The sequence below is a fragment of the Triticum aestivum genome, chromosome 2B (assembly GCF_018294505.1).
Source record: "Triticum aestivum cultivar Chinese Spring chromosome 2B, IWGSC CS RefSeq v2.1, whole genome shotgun sequence".
Lineage (NCBI taxonomy): Eukaryota > Viridiplantae > Streptophyta > Magnoliopsida > Poales > Poaceae > Triticum > Triticum aestivum.
This window is the reverse complement of record NC_057798.1, coordinates 643,938,766-643,957,620: the sequence shown is the minus strand read 5'-3', so window position 1 is coordinate 643,957,620 and position 18,855 is coordinate 643,938,766. Positions and strand designations below refer to the sequence as shown.

The following is an 18,855-nucleotide window of genomic DNA, read 5'->3' as shown; positions in this document are numbered from 1 at the left end:
CCTTTCTCCAAGCGATGCAAGAAATTGTTGATTGGGTTCTTCAGGTTTTATCTTATTAAGCATTTGAACAAGAATTTTTTCCTATTGCCCGCATGAATTTTCACAAGAGTTTTTCTAAAGGTCAATTGACGAGATCGGATGTTTTCCCGCAAAAAATTTTTTTGGGCAAGAGTTGTAGGAACCGGCTTTCCTGGATCTCTGCTGGTGCCTGGTGGTGATAAATCAGCACATTTTCTGGCCTCAATGTCGTGAATCGGGGACAGTTTTGCACTGTAAACGAGCAGTTCCACAAGTGAAGAAAAATAGTTCTTTCACCAGACAAAAAAGTCAAGAAATGCTCCATCATCGGTGTACTTGAAAGTCAGGGAAATATTTCTTACCAACAAGGAAAATAATAAGAAATTTACGAGAAAATCTCAACAAGCAAGGAACAAAGAAGGGAATGCCCAGTTGCTAGCAGAAAAATCTTCTGGATTCGGGAGCACCTTGTAGCCATATAATATGCAGAGAATATGCTTGGTGAGAAAGATGATGTGTGAGCCTGCTTAGTGCTGTTGATTAGCGCATTATTCTGCTTAAAGCTGCGTCCTATCATGAGATGATGGCAAACGAGATATTGTGATGATATAGTAACAGGCAGGATATCTAGCCTTATTATGGCAGCTGCGACTTGGGTGAGCAGCTAGCAATCATGGACTCATTTTAACCCTACATACTCCATTGGGAAGCCTCGGCAGCTTTGTTTGCACCATCTACAAATGAGCTGTTAAGCAGACAGGGTACCTGTGCTGATGACAATGTGCCAGCAGTCACTTCTGCATCATCACAAGATCATACCCAATCAAAGATTTTCAGCAGACAAATCCCAGCATATCAAATACAATTTGCAATGTAAACTTTGACCTGGTAGCCTCACAATGCCATTTAGTGTGCAGTGCAGTGTGGCGTGGTGTGTGGACCTCTCACAGGAGCAAACACTTTAGCTATCTGATTACTTGTGTGGGAGTAGTTCAAGGACCACAGTGCACATAAGATTAGACCAGTGACCTGTACTTCCATGGCATCCAATGCATCAACTTCCCAACAACTGTTGCAGGAGGAGGCACCACCAATTATCACCCAACCACACAGTGTACATGCCAAACCAAACAGAGAAACATAACAACACAAGATGAGATGCCACTGCCAGCCACCCTAACCTAAAGTACTCCAAGAATCAATGGAAGAGGGGTACATCACAACAACATTTGCTACCACCCCATCATTCACAAGGACACTAATCACAGAAACCAAATCCACCCATAACTTAGTCCAGTTAACATAACACGTCTTGCAAGCATCATCCATGATTGAAAGGGGCTTTTCGCGGACAGAGTGAAAACCCCAGCCATGAAAATCAGGGGGGTTTCTCTGTACCGTCGGTGTCTCTATCCGCTAACCGCACGACAAAAGAGTTACTACTAAGTCAACTTACTACAGAAACTCAAAAGTTCCGTCAAGGTCTAGCATATGATGGGTAATATTAGCGATGGATCATCTCTACTGCGGTTACAACAAGACACAGTCTTTATTAAAACGTGCATCCTTGTCGAGGTACCCTAACGATGAGCGCTACGAGGCTTATGTATGACCTGAACTAAGGATTCCTTCTTATTTGCAATTTGGGCAGTTGTTGCTTATTTCCCAGATGGAGTTCACTGAGGAGGGAACCAGCCACTGCTGTAGAGCTTATCTGATGGCCTTGGCATTGGCATTGGCATTGGCAGCCTGACACTGTCGACTTGGCCATGGTTCTTCCGAGCACCGTCATAACTGGAAGATGAACAATTGGGTGGCACGGTCCCTTTGTTCGAGTCCTGCGGTGGAAGGAAGTAGTTTGCAACAGCTAGGTTGTTGTCAAGGACAGGGAGATCACCTGTAAGAGTCCTGAATGCAAACTCCAGGCATGGGTCTGACCAGATACTTCGAAACAGCGATGACAGGGAATATCCGGGCATAGCATCAGCTGTTCCGACAAGTCCGTTCTGTTGCGGCGGAGCATGCGCATTCTGGCGTCCAACTTCTGTTAACGAGCATGCAGCAGATGCTCCTAGTATTTGTTCAGGAGCCGAAGGATACTTGTCTTCAGCATTTCCAGAAGTACTTGGGGCATGTGCTCCATCTTTATTCTGAATTACTGGAGAGGAAATTGCCTTTGACTTAGGATTTTTAACTTGCTCTGTTGGTTGTACCTGATCAGCGATATCTGTCTGTGCGTCCACAAGTGGGTCTCTAGGTACATTATTGGCTTCCTCGTTCCTTTTCAGCGCAGTTAAACGAGGTGACGATCGAACAGGTGCAGCAATCTGTTTCACGGGTTCAGTTTTTTGCTTCTTTCCCTTGGGTTTCGGCTCTACATTTGCTTCTTCTCTTGCAGCAGATTCATGGTTCAGACGCTGATCGTTCTTTCTTGCCACCTGAAGCTCCAAGTCTGCAAGCCTCCCTTTGGAGACACCCTCGGGCTCTGATGATGGCCGTCCAGCCTGTATATTTAAAAATAAAGGCTATTAGATGGTGCAGTAATAGTTAGGTTGAGAATGAAACATGGGTAGCAACAAAGATTCTTTGTAATTTTCACTCATTTGAAGTACAATAGAAATCTGAGGGCATCGGCAGTTTGGCACCACTTTCATGTATATGACGTGTAGGTCAATATGGGAAATTTAATAGGCTGCGAAAGTGTGGTATAGCCTGTAGGATATTAGGAAATTGGTAATTCACAGATGTAAACTAGAAATTGTGTTCCAATACCAAAACGCATTGCAACAAGATGTTGCTTATTTGTAATTTAGGATAGAGAAGGGCGTGAAATGAAGAAATTCACATCTGCAACCCATTACATGCATATATCATATTGTTGAGACATTTATAAGCATGAAATATTTCATTTTAAAAGAACTATTTTGGCCATCCAGATTTGACAATCCAACCATCCGCAATTAGTTTGGCGATTAGTACTTTTCACACCCCTTCCCTTATATTTCGGAGAAGTATTATATCAATTGGCACGGCATGTTTTAGCAAAACTATCAGAATTTTGTAGGTGCATCAGGGAACTATCGATTACCTTGTGTACATTAGCGAACATAACATTTTTGCGCTATCCTAGAGCTAATTTAATACTACCTGCAAAGGGAAAAGCAAATGTAGATGCAAAGCTGTTGCTTGAGTTTAGGGTTTACTTAAATATGAATTTTAATTTCAACAAAATTCATACATATACATGACGATATAGCATGAACACCTGAAAATTTAATGCAAAAATATGATCAAGTTTATCCTGTACAAAAAACATGTGGTTGTTATTACACTGTTCAAACAATAAGTCAAACATTTTGTATTTTCATGCAGGGTACATTTGGTCATGTTTCTGTATGATGTTTTGTAGGCATTTGTGTTATAACTTGATGCACATGCATGATGTTTTTGAGATGCATAATTAGATAAACCCAAGCTCAAGCACCCACCCTTTATCTGCAACATCCGTCGAAATGAAAACACTTTTTTTTCGGAAGATTTTTATTTTATCGATTGAATAATTAGTTGACACAAGATGTTTAATATGCAGGCAAAATTCAAATAAGAAAATGCCATAAGAGAAGGAGCATACATGTTGAGATTTGTTCCCTGAAACCTGCAGGTCCTCAATTTTCTTCTTCTTTGGTGTCACAACACTATCACTGGTATCTTGAGATTCGAGATAGTGGTGAACTTCTTTGAGAGAACGAAATTCGTAGCTATTTGTAGGATCAATGTAGAACTGTATAGATCAAATGATTATATCAACTACAACTATAAAACAGAGGGTTAAGTAGACAATAAACAGAATGATACCAAAGTCAAACATAAATTGGACATAGTACCGTCTTGTGGAAAAACGCCTAAAAGCTATTCTAAGAAAACAACTCAAGTAGTTACTATCCATTATTTGATTTCTAGGTAAAACACAATCACTTACAACTCATTAAGGATTCATTTCGTTTATAAGGTTCAAAGACAGTAAAGAGGCTAGCTGTTTTCAACTCAATTTCATGTTCATACCATGACAAGAACAAGGTTCAATGAATTTTCTGTGTTGAAGTCATAAAAATATTCAAGATTCACCTACAGTTGTTGGCAAAAAACAATGCAATATACAACCTAGATCACCAGCATATTTAATTGACCAGAGGATTGCTAATGATAAGCTTTTTTTTACGGTGTGAAAAGGGAAAGGTTAGTAGTAGTCTAAGCCCCACTAAAGAAAACTGCACAAATCCAACTGCAAGTGCGGAGTTGTTGTTTTCTATCAAATCATTACCAAAACTTGTTTTTTAGGATCTGTGTACCTTTTTTGTTGGAACCAAGACTGCAACAGGTATCAGAGTGATAGCATAAACACACTGAGTTAAATTATTTGAGTGCATTCCACTTTCACCCCCAGTCACGACTTTGTGACAATACTTACCCTATTTAAACAATCTTACCACATTTACTCCTTAGTTATTTTCTTGTGATGCTTTTTACCCCATTTTACTTTTTTTCCTCAAACTGACAAGGTGGACCCATGTGTCAGGATGATGTGGAAGCTGACTAGTCCGAAGCTGAGGCCGTATTCGTGGTATGGCCAAGAAGCAGCGGGGTGCAGCTAGCCGAAACCTATTCGCCAAAGTTGACAAAATTCCATAGAGCTTAACTAAATTTCATGAAATTTGAGGATTTCGACATACTTTGGTATGCCCCTAACGAGTATGTGTCCTAGTTGTATATGCAGTAAGCTATCATGTCATCCTAACAAGTCTGCAGTTTCCATAGCATGTCCTAGTGATCTAACTCATCCGTTTGATACAATAATAAACCAAATGGGGTGAACGTTGTCGCAATGTCACAACTCACAACTAATGGGGTAAAATGTGGCAGGATTTTAACAGGGTTCACAGCATCATAACTAGAGAGTAAAAGCTGGAATTTACTCCAAATATTTCCCACGATTTAACCAAGGGAAACACACTGCACCTTGTCCCTCCTGAACCTAGATCCAGGCCGAGGCTTTCTAGGCCTGTACTCTTTCAGCCAACCATCAGGTAACCCCTCTCCGGCAGGCTCGCGTTTCGTCTCAACCTAGGTAGGCAACAAGTATGAATTAAGCAAACTTGCCAAATATTATAGAACTGCAGAAAGAGTTTGAAGTTGTCATACCATGATCCCGTTTGGGCAGTGCAGGCCACAGGATCCTGTCAGGCTAAAACATCCTAAATCATGCAAGGAAATGGTAAGCATCTAAAAGAAGAACGTAAATCGCATGGAGCTTGCTGTGAAAGAAACATGGGCTTGTAGTAGCAGTCAAAGTCAAGCATTCATGTACTTTCTGAAATAACAACAATACGCTGCCAGTCTGAAGCCGTCTGTAGGGAGAGCTGATGGGACAAGGCTTTTATGGGAGCACTACAGAAAAGGTCTTTGCAGAACATGAACTGAACCTGTTCAAATCGACTCCCGAATCCTGATACCTCAGTTGAGCTATTAATAGAACTTGCTAATCCCAGCTCCTTGACAAAAAGATGTAGCCGCACAAACTCAAGAGTGTAGCAGCTAAAAAGGTAGGTCGTATTTCGTAAGATGCCGAGTATGGTGATCTGTGGATTGCGCCCCATGTCCCAAGCCCAATTGCTGCTACTTTTGTTGAACAAAATCTCTCTTTGTTTCGCAAAAAAAAAGTAGAATAAAATCCCTTCTTGAGCGCGCACACACATGCACCGGAGATAGCTCACCAAGCCCACCTAGGAACTCTTGCTTGAGAGATTAATAAGCAGCTTAAGGTTCCAACACAAAGCTCTGGCCACGAGAAAATTAGGCAGGGAGGGAGGGGGGAGCAAAGACCTGAGCAATACTAGTACTACAAGTTATTTTTATTTTACTTTGCACTGGAAATAAGGATGGCGTTTCTGTGGATTCATTAACGAGAGAACCAAACGATTTACAGATCATAATCACACAGAAACGCCGAGGATATTGCAGCAGGGTCTCGGAATCCAGATCCAAAACCTCACACAAAGCACTAGTAATATTACCACCCAGCCAAGCAGCACGGCAGCAAGCACCAAAAATCTTGGCGTGTTTTCGCATGCTACCTTGAACAAGAGCATGCGCATGCTCTTGGCACATAATCGTAGTCGAAACTCGAAAGGCTAGCCTCCCTCCCCGTAGAACACGGAAATCCATTGGGGGAACCAAACTACTAGTAGTACTCTCGAACAAACTGACTTGGAAAAAATCAGCAAGAAAAAGAAAAAGGAGTGGTTGCGCCCGGCAAGAGACGAGGAGGCCGAGCAGAGCAGGAGCACTGACCTTGTTACCGGCCAAGGCTACGGTGCGGTGGCCATGGAGCTCCGGGTGGTTGGGGAGAGGAGGAGACCCGGGAGGGAGGGAGGGAGACCGGAGAATGACAGCAGGAGGTGCGCGAGGAAGACCAGCAAGGAGCACGACGCACTGGGGGTCAGGAGTAGTAGGAGTCGGAGGAGGACAGCAGAGGCTTCCCTTTCTTTCTCTCTTTGTTTTACCGCCCCGATCTGACAGACAGATGCCGCGCGCGGGTGGCTTGCCTCCCCGTCTCTCGTGATTCCGTCAAGTGGTGAAGGCGACACTCGCTGCCTCGCTCGCTCCTCGCTCATGCGTGGACTGTGACAGTGTCGTCCAACTGTCCCTCCCTCCTCCCTCTCTCCTCACCTCCTCGCTCGGTGTGGCGTGGGTAATGACTAATGATGATGACGTCCATCCTCACGGCGCGCCACGGCCGCTACTGGACAAGGGAAGGCCGGGAAGGGAAGCCAGGTCGTCGTCTGAACTGTGGTGGTTGATGGAACGGAGGTGATGGAGGTGGAGCCATTTCTTCCTTTCTTTGCTCGCTTTGCCCATGCCTGCCTCTGCTCACTCACTGTCTCTGACTGACTGACTGACTGACTGGGAGGTTTTTACTGCTTGCGTAAATGAGGCAATAGCTCACCTCGCCGCGATGCAGAAGGTGTCTATCGTTCCTGCTTCTTTTTAATTGTGATGCATCATGCATGTGCTTTTTGTCTGAATCAAGTCAGAGTAATCTCTGCTTGTTGTAGCTCCATGGTTCTTTTCTTAGGCGAATTTCTTGTGCTTCCATAGCTGCTGCATGTGTGCATGTCATTGGCATGGCTTCAGCGTCGGCATTTACTAAGAATCAGTACACCGCTTGCTTGCCTTTAAAGAATCAAGGTCTACATATGGCGTCCGCCTAGCTGACCGACGTCGACTAGCCTAGCCCCAGCGAGTTTTGTCCTAGCCCTAGCCTGCGCGTGAGGAGGGAGGTAGACCTTGATCCCCTCCCTCTCAATTATTGGGCTCTCTCATCTGAATCCTCACACTACCAAGATGAGATGTTACCTGCATTCTCCGTCCATCCATGGGCATGGATAAGAAAAGATCACCGTCATCATCGTCATCACACGAATCACTAAATCTGGCCGGACGAATGAGATGCTCTTCCTTGACTCGGAGCCTGAGCCACCCAAAGGATCCAAGAGATAAGATGGGTAGCAGCAGGAACGAATCCAATTCCCTAACCTCACCAGTAAAATGTAATCTAAGCTAGCTGCATCCATCACATTCAGATACAGTGACACTGCTCATGGGAAATCACATTAGCAGGTGCGTGTTTAACCTTTAGAATTAGCGCTAGTGAACCAGACCAGGACCACGTACTACTACCACGCCTTTTCCTATGCGTCGAGTGCCTCGAGAAACGTGGACCGGACCGCGCGCTAGGCCGGTTGGTGCTGCTGCTACTCCAGCAGATTCAATTCTCAAGGGGCAGGAAGAAAAAAGATCCGATTCAGAAAAGAGGAAACTGCGGCGGCGTCTCTCTCCCAAATCCCGATCTCCCCGTCCGTCTCTCTCGGTGAATGAATAGCCAGGACACGGCGCCGTACCTCTGGCTGCAGTCGAGTCGACGGTGGCCTCCCTCCCTCCTCCGCGGATGGAGTCGTCCCGGGCTACGCACTCATGCCGGCGACAAACACGGCGCCGTCGACGGGCAACATCAAGGGCAGGAGCGGTTAGAAACAGTACCAAATGGATGCCAACTGTTCTCTTCTGCTGAGTGATCGATCTGATCTGATCTCACCCACTACAGGCGGGAGATGAGAAGAAGGCGAGTGGCGCGTCTCCGTTTCCCTCGCCTCTCCGAACGCCAGATCTGTTTGACTGTTTCGGATTTTATATATACTGCCTTTTCTTCGAGATAAGTAATATCATATACCGGGAGCCGCTATGTCTCGTTGTAGGCGAGACGGAGGCAAGCCTCGCGTCGGGGTAAGCTCCAGATGGGTCGGCCCAGCTGCGCGGGAGGCTACAGCCTCTTTTTCTCTTTTTTTTTCTGTTTTCTGTTTTCGTTTTTGTTTATTTTTTACTTTTCTTTAAAATTTAAAATATTTTAAACTATATTACAAAACAAATCTATAAAAACGTTTGAAAAGTTTTGACCAAGCATTTACAAAAGTTAAATGTGTATAGAGAAAATATTTATCACATATATGAAAAGGTATTAAAATTGATCACATATTGAAAATATGTTAATCAAGCACTTGAAAAACATTTGAACAAGTATTCGAAAATTTTAGTCAAGCATTTGGAAAATGTTAAATGTGTATAACCAAAAAGTTGACCAAGCATCAAAAAGATGATGAATGTTTTTCATCATGTATATAAAAAATCTTAATCAAGCATTTCAAGAAAATGTTGATCAAGTATCTGAAAAATGTTAATCAAGCATTTGGAAATGTAAAATATTTATAGTAAAAATGTTGACCATGTATAAAAAAATGATGAAATTTCTTTAGCATGTATATTAAAATGTTAAGCAGGCATACGGAAGAAATGTTGAACAAGTATTGGAAAATTTTTAATCAAGCATTTGGAAAATGTTAAAAATGTGTATAGAAAAATGGTTTACCATGTATTAAAAAATGATGCATTTCATATCATGTATATAAAAATATTGAACAAGCATTGGAAATTTTTTAATCATGCATTTGGAGATGTTTAAAATGCGTATAGAACATTTGTTGAGCATGTATTAAATAATGATGCATTTTTTATCATGTACATAAAAATATTGAACAAGTGTTGCAAAAATGTTTAATCAAGGACTTGGAAAATGTTAAAAATGTGTATAGAAAAAATGTTGACCATGTATTAAATAATGATGCATTTTTATCATGTATATAGAAATGTTGAACTAGTGTTGGAAAAATATTAATCAAGCATTTGGAAAAATTTAAAAATGTGTATAGAAAAAATGTTGACCATGTATTAAAAAATGATGCATTTTTTTATCATGTATATAAACTTTTGAAAAAGTATTGGAAAAATATTAATCAAGCATTCGGAGAAATGCTAAAAATGTGTATAAAAAAATATTGACCATGTATTGAAAAATGATGCATTTTTTATCATGTATATAAAAATGTTAATCAAGCATTTAAAAAATGTTGAACAAGTATTTGAAAAAATGTTAAATGTGTATAGAAATTTTTTTATGATGTATTAAAAATGGCAAAAAATGATCATGTATATGAAAATATTAATAAAGCATTTGAGAAAAATATTGAACAAGTATTTAAAAATGGTAATCAAGCATTTCAAAAATGTTAAATGTGTATTCAACAGATGTTACCATGTATTAAAAACTGTTAAACTTGTATTTGAAAAACCTTAATCAAGAATTTCAAAAAAAATGTGTATGATTTTTTTTTCTTACCATGTATTTAAAAATTTAAAAATTTATATTTGAAGAAAAACGATAAAAAGAAGAAAGAAAGAAACAAAACGGAAGCGAACCAACCTGTGATTGAATGGTTAGAGGGACAGTGGTATGCCCAGCCCACCAGGGTTTAAGTCCTGGTGCTCGCATTATTCCTGGACTTATTTCGGGATTTTCGGCAATGCACTTTCAATGGGAGGAGACGTTCCCTTCGAAACAAAAAAGATATGAAGTTGCCGAGGGGCAATGAGCCAGTGGCTCTGGTGTCTTGGCTTGAAGTTGGGCTCGAGGATGACAGCATGCGGCGGCACCCTTCTTCTCCAACCTTGTCAAATGAAGAAGTGGCGTCAAAATCTGGTGAACATGGGGAAGACCCCGTCCGATGCGCCACAAAGTCTCGGTGTTGTCGCCTACGGCATATCTATATCTATATCTATACCTACTAATAAAGCAAGGTGCGTTTCTCCAAAATTTTCATCCATTCACCATCGAAAAGATTTTTTTTCTATCTGAGGTGGTACTAAATTTCTGGGCGTCTATCCGCTAGAAAAGAAAAAAGATTTGTCTAGAATTCCTTAATTGGGCCACGTGCGCTCTGGCCCAACGAAGCCAGCCCACTTAATATTCCCCAAGCAGTAGGGAAGACCTTATTTTTCGCATGGTGTGATAAATAGAAGAACCTTCCCACAGGGCGCCTAAGAATGGGCCGGCCCGTTTCTCTTTTTTGGTTGTTCTATTTCTAATTTTTTCTGTTCCTTTCTCTTTCTCTTTTATATTTCCTGTTCCTTTATTTCTTCTATATTTTTTATTTTTTTGTGAAGCAAAAATTTATAAAAATATTTATATTTTTCAAATATTATAAAAATGGTCAGAATTTCAAAATATTGTTCCTGTTTTTACAAAGTTTGAAACTTATAAAAATTCTCATTTCAAAATTTCTCAACATTCAAAAAATGTGTTCTCTTTTTAAGTAAATGTTCGCATTTTTAAAAAATGTTTGTATTTTCCGAAAATACTTTGAGATTGTTTTTTTTACAAAAGTTAACATATTATATAATGTTCCATATTTTAAAATATTCTTGTTTTAGTGAAATGTTAAAAATTCAAAATACTTTTTGCGTATAAGAAAACATTTTCTGATTTTTTAATGTTTCCCTTTAAAAACATTAAAATACAAAAATATTTGTAAATATTATTTGTGAAATTTAGAAACTATTCATGTTTCTAATTTTGTTCGTGTTATTAAAAAAATATTGGATTTTTTTTATAAAAAATAATTATCTTTTCCGTTGCTTCTTGCAAAAAAATCTCTCCTGTTGCAACACACGGGCATATGTGCTAGTCTAGTATAATAAGAGAGCTTACAAACAAAAATTTACACAGACATGGGAAAGGATCAATGTCAAGAGCATCTAAGCCAAGGTTATTATCCACCACGCTGGCAGACTCCAAGGCCCTCCTAACTATGGCCTACTTAATTGACACACAATTCTCGGGACTGGGCTATAGTTATTATCGAAAACATGCCTATTCTCTTGGCCACACTTGCTCCTTACCCTATACATGGTCGCCTCTGTTGGGGAACGTAGTAATTTCAAAAAAAATTCTACGCACACGCAAGATCATGGTGATGGTATAGCAACGAGAGGGGAGAGTGTTGTCCACGTACCCTCGTAGACCGTAAGCGGAAGCGTTATGACAACGCGGTTGATGTAGTCGTACGTCTTCACGATCCGACCGATCCAAGTACCGAACGTACGGCACCTCCGAGTTCACCACACGTTCAGCTCGATGACGATCCCAGGGCTCCGATCCAGCAAAGCTTCGGGGATGAGTTCCGTCAGCACGACGGCGTGGTGACGATGATGATGTTCTACCGGCGCAGGGCTTCGCCTAAACTCCGCGACGATGTGACCGAGGTGGAATATGGTGGAGGGGGCACCACACACGGCTAAGGAACGATCCGTAGATCAACTTGTGTGTCTATGGGGTGCCCCCGCCCCCGTATATAAAGGAGCCAGGGGGAAGGAGGCGGCCGGCCAAGGAGGGCGCGCCAAGGGGGGAGTCCTACTCCCACCGGGAGTAGGACTCCCTTCTTTCCTAGTTGGAATAGGAGAAGGGGGGAAAGAGGAGGAAGAGGGGAAGGAAAGGGGGGCGCCGCCCCCCTTCCCTTGTCCTATTCGGACTAGGAAGGGGAGGGGCACGCGGCCCCCTCCTGCCTCCTTCCCTCTTCTCCCTCGAGGCCCATGTAGGCCCAATAACCCCCCGGGGGGTTCCGGTAACCTCCCGGTGCTCCGGTAAAATGCTGATTTCACCTGGAACGATTCCGATGTCCAAATATAGGCTTCCAATATATCGATCTTTATGTCTCGACCATTTCGATACTCCTCGTTACGTCCGTGATCATATCCGGGACTCCGAACAAACTTCGGTACATCAAAACTTATAAACTCATAATAAAGCTGTCATCGTAACGTTAAGCGTGCGGACCCTACGGGTTTGAGAACTATGTAGACATGACCTAGAACTATTCTCGGTCAATAACCAATAGCGGAACCTGGATGCCCATATTGGTTCCTACATATTCTACGAAGATCTTTATCGGTCAAACCACATAACAACATACTTTGTTCCCTTTGTCATCGGTATGTTACTTGCCCGAGATTCGATCGTCGGTATCTAATACCTAGTTCAATCTCGTTACCTGTAAGTCTCTTTACTCGTTACGTAATGCATCATTCCGTAACTAACTCATTAGCTACATTGCTTGCAAGGCTTATAGTGATGTGCATTACCGAGAGGGCCCAGAGATACCTCTCCGACAATCGGAGTGACAAAACCTAATCTCGAAATACACCAACCCAATATGTACCTTTGGAGACACCTGTAGTACTCCTTTATAATCACCCAGTTATGTTGTGACGTTTGGTAGCACCCAAAGTGTTCCTCCGGTAAACGGGAGTTGCATAATCTCATAGTTACAGGAACATGTATAAGTCATGAAGAAAGCAATAGCAATATACTAAACGATCAAGTGCTAAGCTAACGGAATGGGTCATGTCAATCACACCATTCTCCTAATGATGTGATCGTGTTAATCAAATGACAACTCTTTTGTCCATGGCTAGGAAACTTAACCATCTTTGATTCACGAGCTAGTCAAGTAGAGGCATACTAGTGACACTATGTTTGTCTATGTATTCACACATGTATTATGTTTCTGGTTAATACAATTCTAGCATGAATAATACACATTTATCATGAAATAAGGAAATAAATAATAACTTTATTATTGCCTCTAGGGCATATTTCCTTCAGTCTCCCACTTGCACTAGAGTCAATAATCTAGTTCACATCATCATGTGATTCAACACCAATATTCACATCTGTATGTGATTAACACCTATAGTTCACATCGTCATGTGACCAACACCCAAAGGGTTTACTAGAGTCAATAATCTAGTTCACATCGCTATGTGATTAACACCCAAAGAGTACTAAGGTATGATCATGTTTTGCTTGTGAGAGAGGTTTAGTCAACGGGTCTGTCACATTCAGAGCCGTATGTATGTTGCAAATATTCTATGTCTACAATGCTCTGCATGGAGCTACTCTAGCTAATTGCTCCCACTTTCAATATGTATCCAGATTGAGATTTAGAGTCATCTGGATTGGTGTAAAAGCTTGCATCGTTGTAACTTTTACGACGGACACTTTTATCACCTCCATAATCGAGAAACATATCCTTATTCTACTAAGGATAATTTTGACCAATGTCCAGTGATCTACTCCTAGATCACTATTGTACTCCCTTGCCAAAACAGTGCAGAGTATACAATAGGTCTGGTCCATAGCATGGCATACTTTTATAGAACCTATGACTGATGCATAGGGAATGACTTTCATTCTCTTTCTATTTTCTGTCGTGGTCGGGTCTTGAGTCTTACTCAATTTCACACCTTTGCAACACAGGCAAGAACTCTTTCTTTGACTGTTCCATTTTGAACTATTTCAAAATCTTGACAAGCTATGTACTTATTGAAAAACTTATCAAGCGTCTTGATCTATCTCAATAGATCTTGATGCTCAATATGTAAGCAGCTTCACCGAGGTCTTTCATTGAAAAACTTTTTATTCAAGTATCCTTTTATGCTATCCAGAAATTCTATATCATTTCCAATCAACAATATGTCTTGCATATATAATATCAGAAATGCTACAGAGCTCCCACTCACTTTCTTGTAAATACAGGTCTTTCAAAAAGTCCGTATAAAACCATATACTTTGATCAACTCATCAAAACGTATATTCCAACTCCGAGATACTTGCACCAGTCCATTGATGGATTGCTGGAGCTTGCACACTTTGTTAGCATCTTTAGGATTGACAAAAACTTTCTGATTGCATCATATACAACTCTTCTTTAATAAATCCATTAAGGAATGTAGTTTTGACATCCATTTGCCAGATTTCATAAAATGTGGCAATTGCTAACATGATTCAGACAGACTTAAGCTTCGATACGAGTGAGAAAATCTCATCGTATTCAATACCTTGAACTTGTTGAAAACCTTTCGCAACAAGTCGAGCTTAGTAGATAGTAACACTACTATCAGTGTCCGTCTTCCTCTTGAAGATCCATTTATTTAACATGGCTTGCTGATCATCGAGCAAGTCAATCAAAGTCCATACTTTGTTCTCATACATGGATCATATCTCAGATTTTATGGCCTCAAGCCAATTCGTGGAATCTGGGCTCATCATCGCTTCCTCATAGTTCGTAGGTTCATCATGGTCTAGTAACATGACTTCCAGAACATGATTACCGTACCACTCTGGTGCGGATCTTATTCTGGAAGACCTACGAGGTTCGGTAGTAACTTGATCTGAAGCTTCATGATCATCATCATTAACTTCCTCACTAATCGGTGTAGGCATCACTGGAACTGATTTCTGTGATGAATTACTTTCCAATTTGGGAGAAGGTACAATTACCTTATCAAGTTCTAGTTTCCTCCCACTCACTTCTTTCGAGAGAAACTCCTTCTCTAGAAAGGATCCATCTTAGCAACGAATCTTGCTTTTGGATCTGTGATAGAAGGTGTACCCAATAGTTACCTTTGGGTATTCTATGAAGACGCACTTCTCCGATTTGAGTTTGAGCTTATCAGGTGAAAACTTTTTCACATAAGCATCGCAGCCCCAAACTTTATGAAACGACAACTTTGGTTTCTTGCCAAACCATAGTTCATAAGGCGTCGTCTCAACGGATTTCGATGGTGCCCTATTTAAAGTGAATGCAACTGTCTCTAATGCATAACCCCAAAACGATAGTAGTAAATCGGTAAGATACATCATAGATCGCACCATATCCAATAAAATGCGGTTACGACGTTCAGACACACCGTTACGCTGTGGTGTTCCAGGTGGCATGAGTTTGTGAAACTATTCCACATTGTTTTAATTGAAGACCAAACTCGTAACACAAATATTCTCCTCTATGATCAGATCATAGAAACTTTATTTTCTTGTTACGATGATTCTCCACTTCACTCTAAAATTCTTTGAACTTTTCAAATGTTTCAGACTTGTGTTTCATTAAGTAGATATACCCATATCTGCTCAAATCATTTGTGAAGGTCAGAAAATAACGATACTTGCCACGAGCATCAACACTCATTGGACCGTATACATCGGTATGTATTATTTCCATCAAGTCAGTAGCTCGTTCCATTGTTCCGGAGAACGGAGTTTTAGTCATCTTGCCCAAAAGGCACGGTTCGCAAGCATCAAATGATTCATAACCAAGAGATTCCAAAAATCCATCTTTATGGAGTTTCTTCATGCGCTTTACACCGATATGACCCAAACGGTAGTGCCACAAATAAGTTGCACTATCATTATCAACTTTGCATCTTTTGGCATCAATATTATGAATATGTGTATTACTATGATCGAGATCCAACAAACTATTTTCATTGGGTGTATGACCATCGAAGGTTTTATTCATGTAAACAAAACAACAATTATTCTTTGTCTTTAAATGAATAACCGTGTCGCAATAAACATGATCAAATCATATTCATGCTTAACGCAAAACGCGAAATAACATTTATTTAGGTTTAACACTAATCCCGAAAGTATAGGGAGTGTGCGATCATGATCATATCAATCTTGGAACCACTTTCAACACTCATCGTCACTTCCCCTTCAACTAGTCTCTGTTTATTCTGTAACTCCTGTTTCGAGTTACTAATATTTAGCAACCGAACAAGTATCAAATACTCAGGGGCTACTATAAACACTAGTTAAAATACACATCAATAACATGTATATCAAATATACCCTTGTTCACTTTGCCATCCTTCTTATCCACCAAACATTCAGGGCATTTCCGCTTCTAGTGATCATTTCCTTTGCAGTATAATCACTCAGTTTCAGGTTTTGGTCCAGCTTTGGGCTTCTTCATGGGACTAAAAACTTGCTTGTCATTCTACTTGAAGTTCCCTTTCTTTCCCTTTGCCCTTTTCTTGAAACTAGTGATCTTGTCAACCATCAACACTTGACGCTCTTTCTTGATTTCTACCTTCGTCGATTTCAACATCACGAAGAGCTCGGGAATCGTTTTCGTCATCCCTTGCATACTGTAGTTCATCACAAAGTTCTACTAACTTGGTGATGGTGACTAGAGAACTCTATCAATCACTATCTTATCTAGAAGATTAACTCCCACTTGATTCAAGCGATTGTAGTACCCAGACAATCTGAGCACATGCTCACTAGTTGAGCGATTCTCCTCCATATTTTAGCTATAGAACTTGTTGGAGACTTCATATCTCTCAACTCGGGTATTTGCTGGAAATATTAACTTCAATTCCTGGAACATCTCATATGGTCCATGACGTTCAAAACATCTTTGAAGTCCCGATTCTAAGCTGTTAAGCATGATGCACTAAACTATCAAGTAGTCATCATATTGAGCTAGCCAAACGTTCATAACGTCTGCATCTGCTCCTGCAATAGGTCTGTCACCTAGTGGTGCATTAAGGACATAATTCTTCTGTGCAGCAATAAGGATAAATCTCAGATCACGGATCCAATCCGCCTCATTGCTACTAACATTTTTCAACACAATTTTCTCTAGGAACATATCAAAATAAACATATGAAAGCAACAACACAAACTATTGATCTACAACATAATTTGCAAAATACTACCAGGACTAAGTTCATGATAAATTTAAGTTTAATTAATCATATTACTTAAGAACTCCCACTTAGACAGACATCTCTCTAGTCATCTAAGTGATCACGTGACCCAAATCAACTAAACCATGTCCGATCATCACGTGAGATGGAGTAGTTTTCAATGGTGAACATCACTATGTTGATCATATCTACTATATGATTCACGCTCGACCTTTCGGTCTCCGTGTTCCGAGGCCATATCTGTATATGCTAGGCTCATCAAGTTTAACCTGAGTATTTCGCGTGCGCAACTGTTTTGCACCCGTTGTATTTGAACGTAGAGCCTATCACACCCGATCATCACGTGGTGTCTCAGCACGAAGAACTTTCGCAATGGTGCATACTCAGGGAGAACACTTCTTGATAATTAGTGAGAGATCATCTTAAAATGCTACCGTCAATCAAAGCAAGATAAGATGCATAAAGGATAAACATCACATACAATCAATATAAGTGATATGATATGGCCATCATCATCTTGTGCTTGTGATCTCCATCTTCGAAGCACCATCGTGATCACCATCGTCACCGGCGCGACACCTTGATCTCCATCGTAGTATCGTTGTCATTACGCCATCTATTGCTTCTACGACTATCGCTACCGCTTAGTGATAAAGTAAAGCAATTACAGGGCGTTTGCATTTCATACAATAAAGCGACAACCATATGGCTCCTGCCAGTTGCCGATAACTTCGGTTACAAAACATGATCATCTCATACAATAAAATATAGCATCACGTCTTGACCATATCACATCACAACATGCCCTGCAAAAACAAGTTAGACGTCCTCTACTTTGTTGTTGCAAATTTTACGTGGCTGCTACGGGCTTAGCAAGAACCGTTCTTACCTACGCATCAAAACCACAACGATAGTTCGTCAAGTTAGTGCTGTTTTAACCTTCGCAAGGACCGGCCGTAGCCACACTTGATTCAGCTAAAGTGAGAGAGACAGACACCCGCCAGCCACCTTTAAGCACAAGTGCTCATAACGGTGAAACCAGTCTCGCGTAAGCGTACGCATAATGTCGGTCCGGGCCGCTTCATCTCACAATACCGCCGAACCAAAGTATGACATGCTGGTAAGCAGTATGACTTGTATCGCCCACAACTCACTTGTGTTCTACTCGTGCATATAACATCAACGCATAAAACCTAGGCTCGGATGCCACTGTTGGGGAACGTAGTAATTTCAAAAAATTTCCTGCGCACATGCAAGATCATGGTGATGGCATAGCAACGAGAGGGGAGAGTGTTGTCCACGTACCCTCGTAGACCGTAAGCGGAAGCATTATGACAACGCGGTTTATGTAGTCGTACGTCTTCACGATCCGACCGATCCAAGTACCGAACGTACGGCACCTCCGAGTTCAGCACACGTTTAACTCGATGACGATCCCAGGGCTCCGATCCAGCAAAGCTTCGGGGATGAGTTCCGTCAGCACCATGGCGTGGTGATGATGATGATGTTCTACCGGCACAGGGCTTCGCCTAAACTCCGCGACGATGTGACCGAGGTGGAATATGGTGGAGGGGGGCACCACACACGGCTAAGGAACGATCCGTAGATCAACTTGTGTGTCTATGGGGTGCCCCCCGCCCCCGTATATAAAGGAGCCAGGGGGGAGGAGGCGGCCGGCCAAGGAGGGCGCGCCAAGGGGGGAGTCCTACTCCCACCGGGAGTAGGACTCCCTTCTTTCCTAGTTGGAATAGGAGAAGGGGGGAAAGAGGAGGAAGAGGGGAAGGAAAGGGGGGGCGCCGCCCCCCTTCCCTTGTCCTATTCGGACTAGGAAGGGGAGGG

At 41.5% G+C, this 18,855-nt stretch overlaps 1 protein-coding gene across 3 annotated transcripts; it reads right to left on the bottom strand.

The window, feature by feature from the left end:
- Window positions 1-1,454: 1,454 nt before the first annotated feature.
- LOC100049044 (methyl-CpG-binding domain-containing protein 13) lies at window positions 1,455-8,237 on the bottom strand. Of its 3 annotated transcripts, none has more exons than XM_044469831.1 (5): window positions 7,977-8,237; window positions 5,218-5,270; window positions 5,035-5,139; window positions 3,650-3,799; window positions 1,455-2,522 (listed from the first exon to the last, which is right to left on the bottom strand). In XM_044469831.1, the coding sequence occupies exons 2-5, from the start codon at window positions 5,218-5,220 to the stop codon at window positions 1,695-1,697; spliced, it is 1,086 nt and encodes a 361-aa protein (XP_044325766.1). In that variant the 5' UTR covers window positions 5,221-5,270; window positions 7,977-8,237; the 3' UTR covers window positions 1,455-1,694. The 3 variants fall into 3 exon arrangements, with proteins under 3 accessions (XP_044325766.1, XP_044325765.1, XP_044325764.1); XM_044469830.1 differs by lacking the exon at window positions 7,977-8,237 and adding an exon at window positions 6,367-6,675; XM_044469829.1 differs by lacking the exon at window positions 7,977-8,237 and having other exon boundaries at window positions 5,218-5,313.
- Window positions 8,238-18,855: the final 10,618 nt, after the last annotated feature.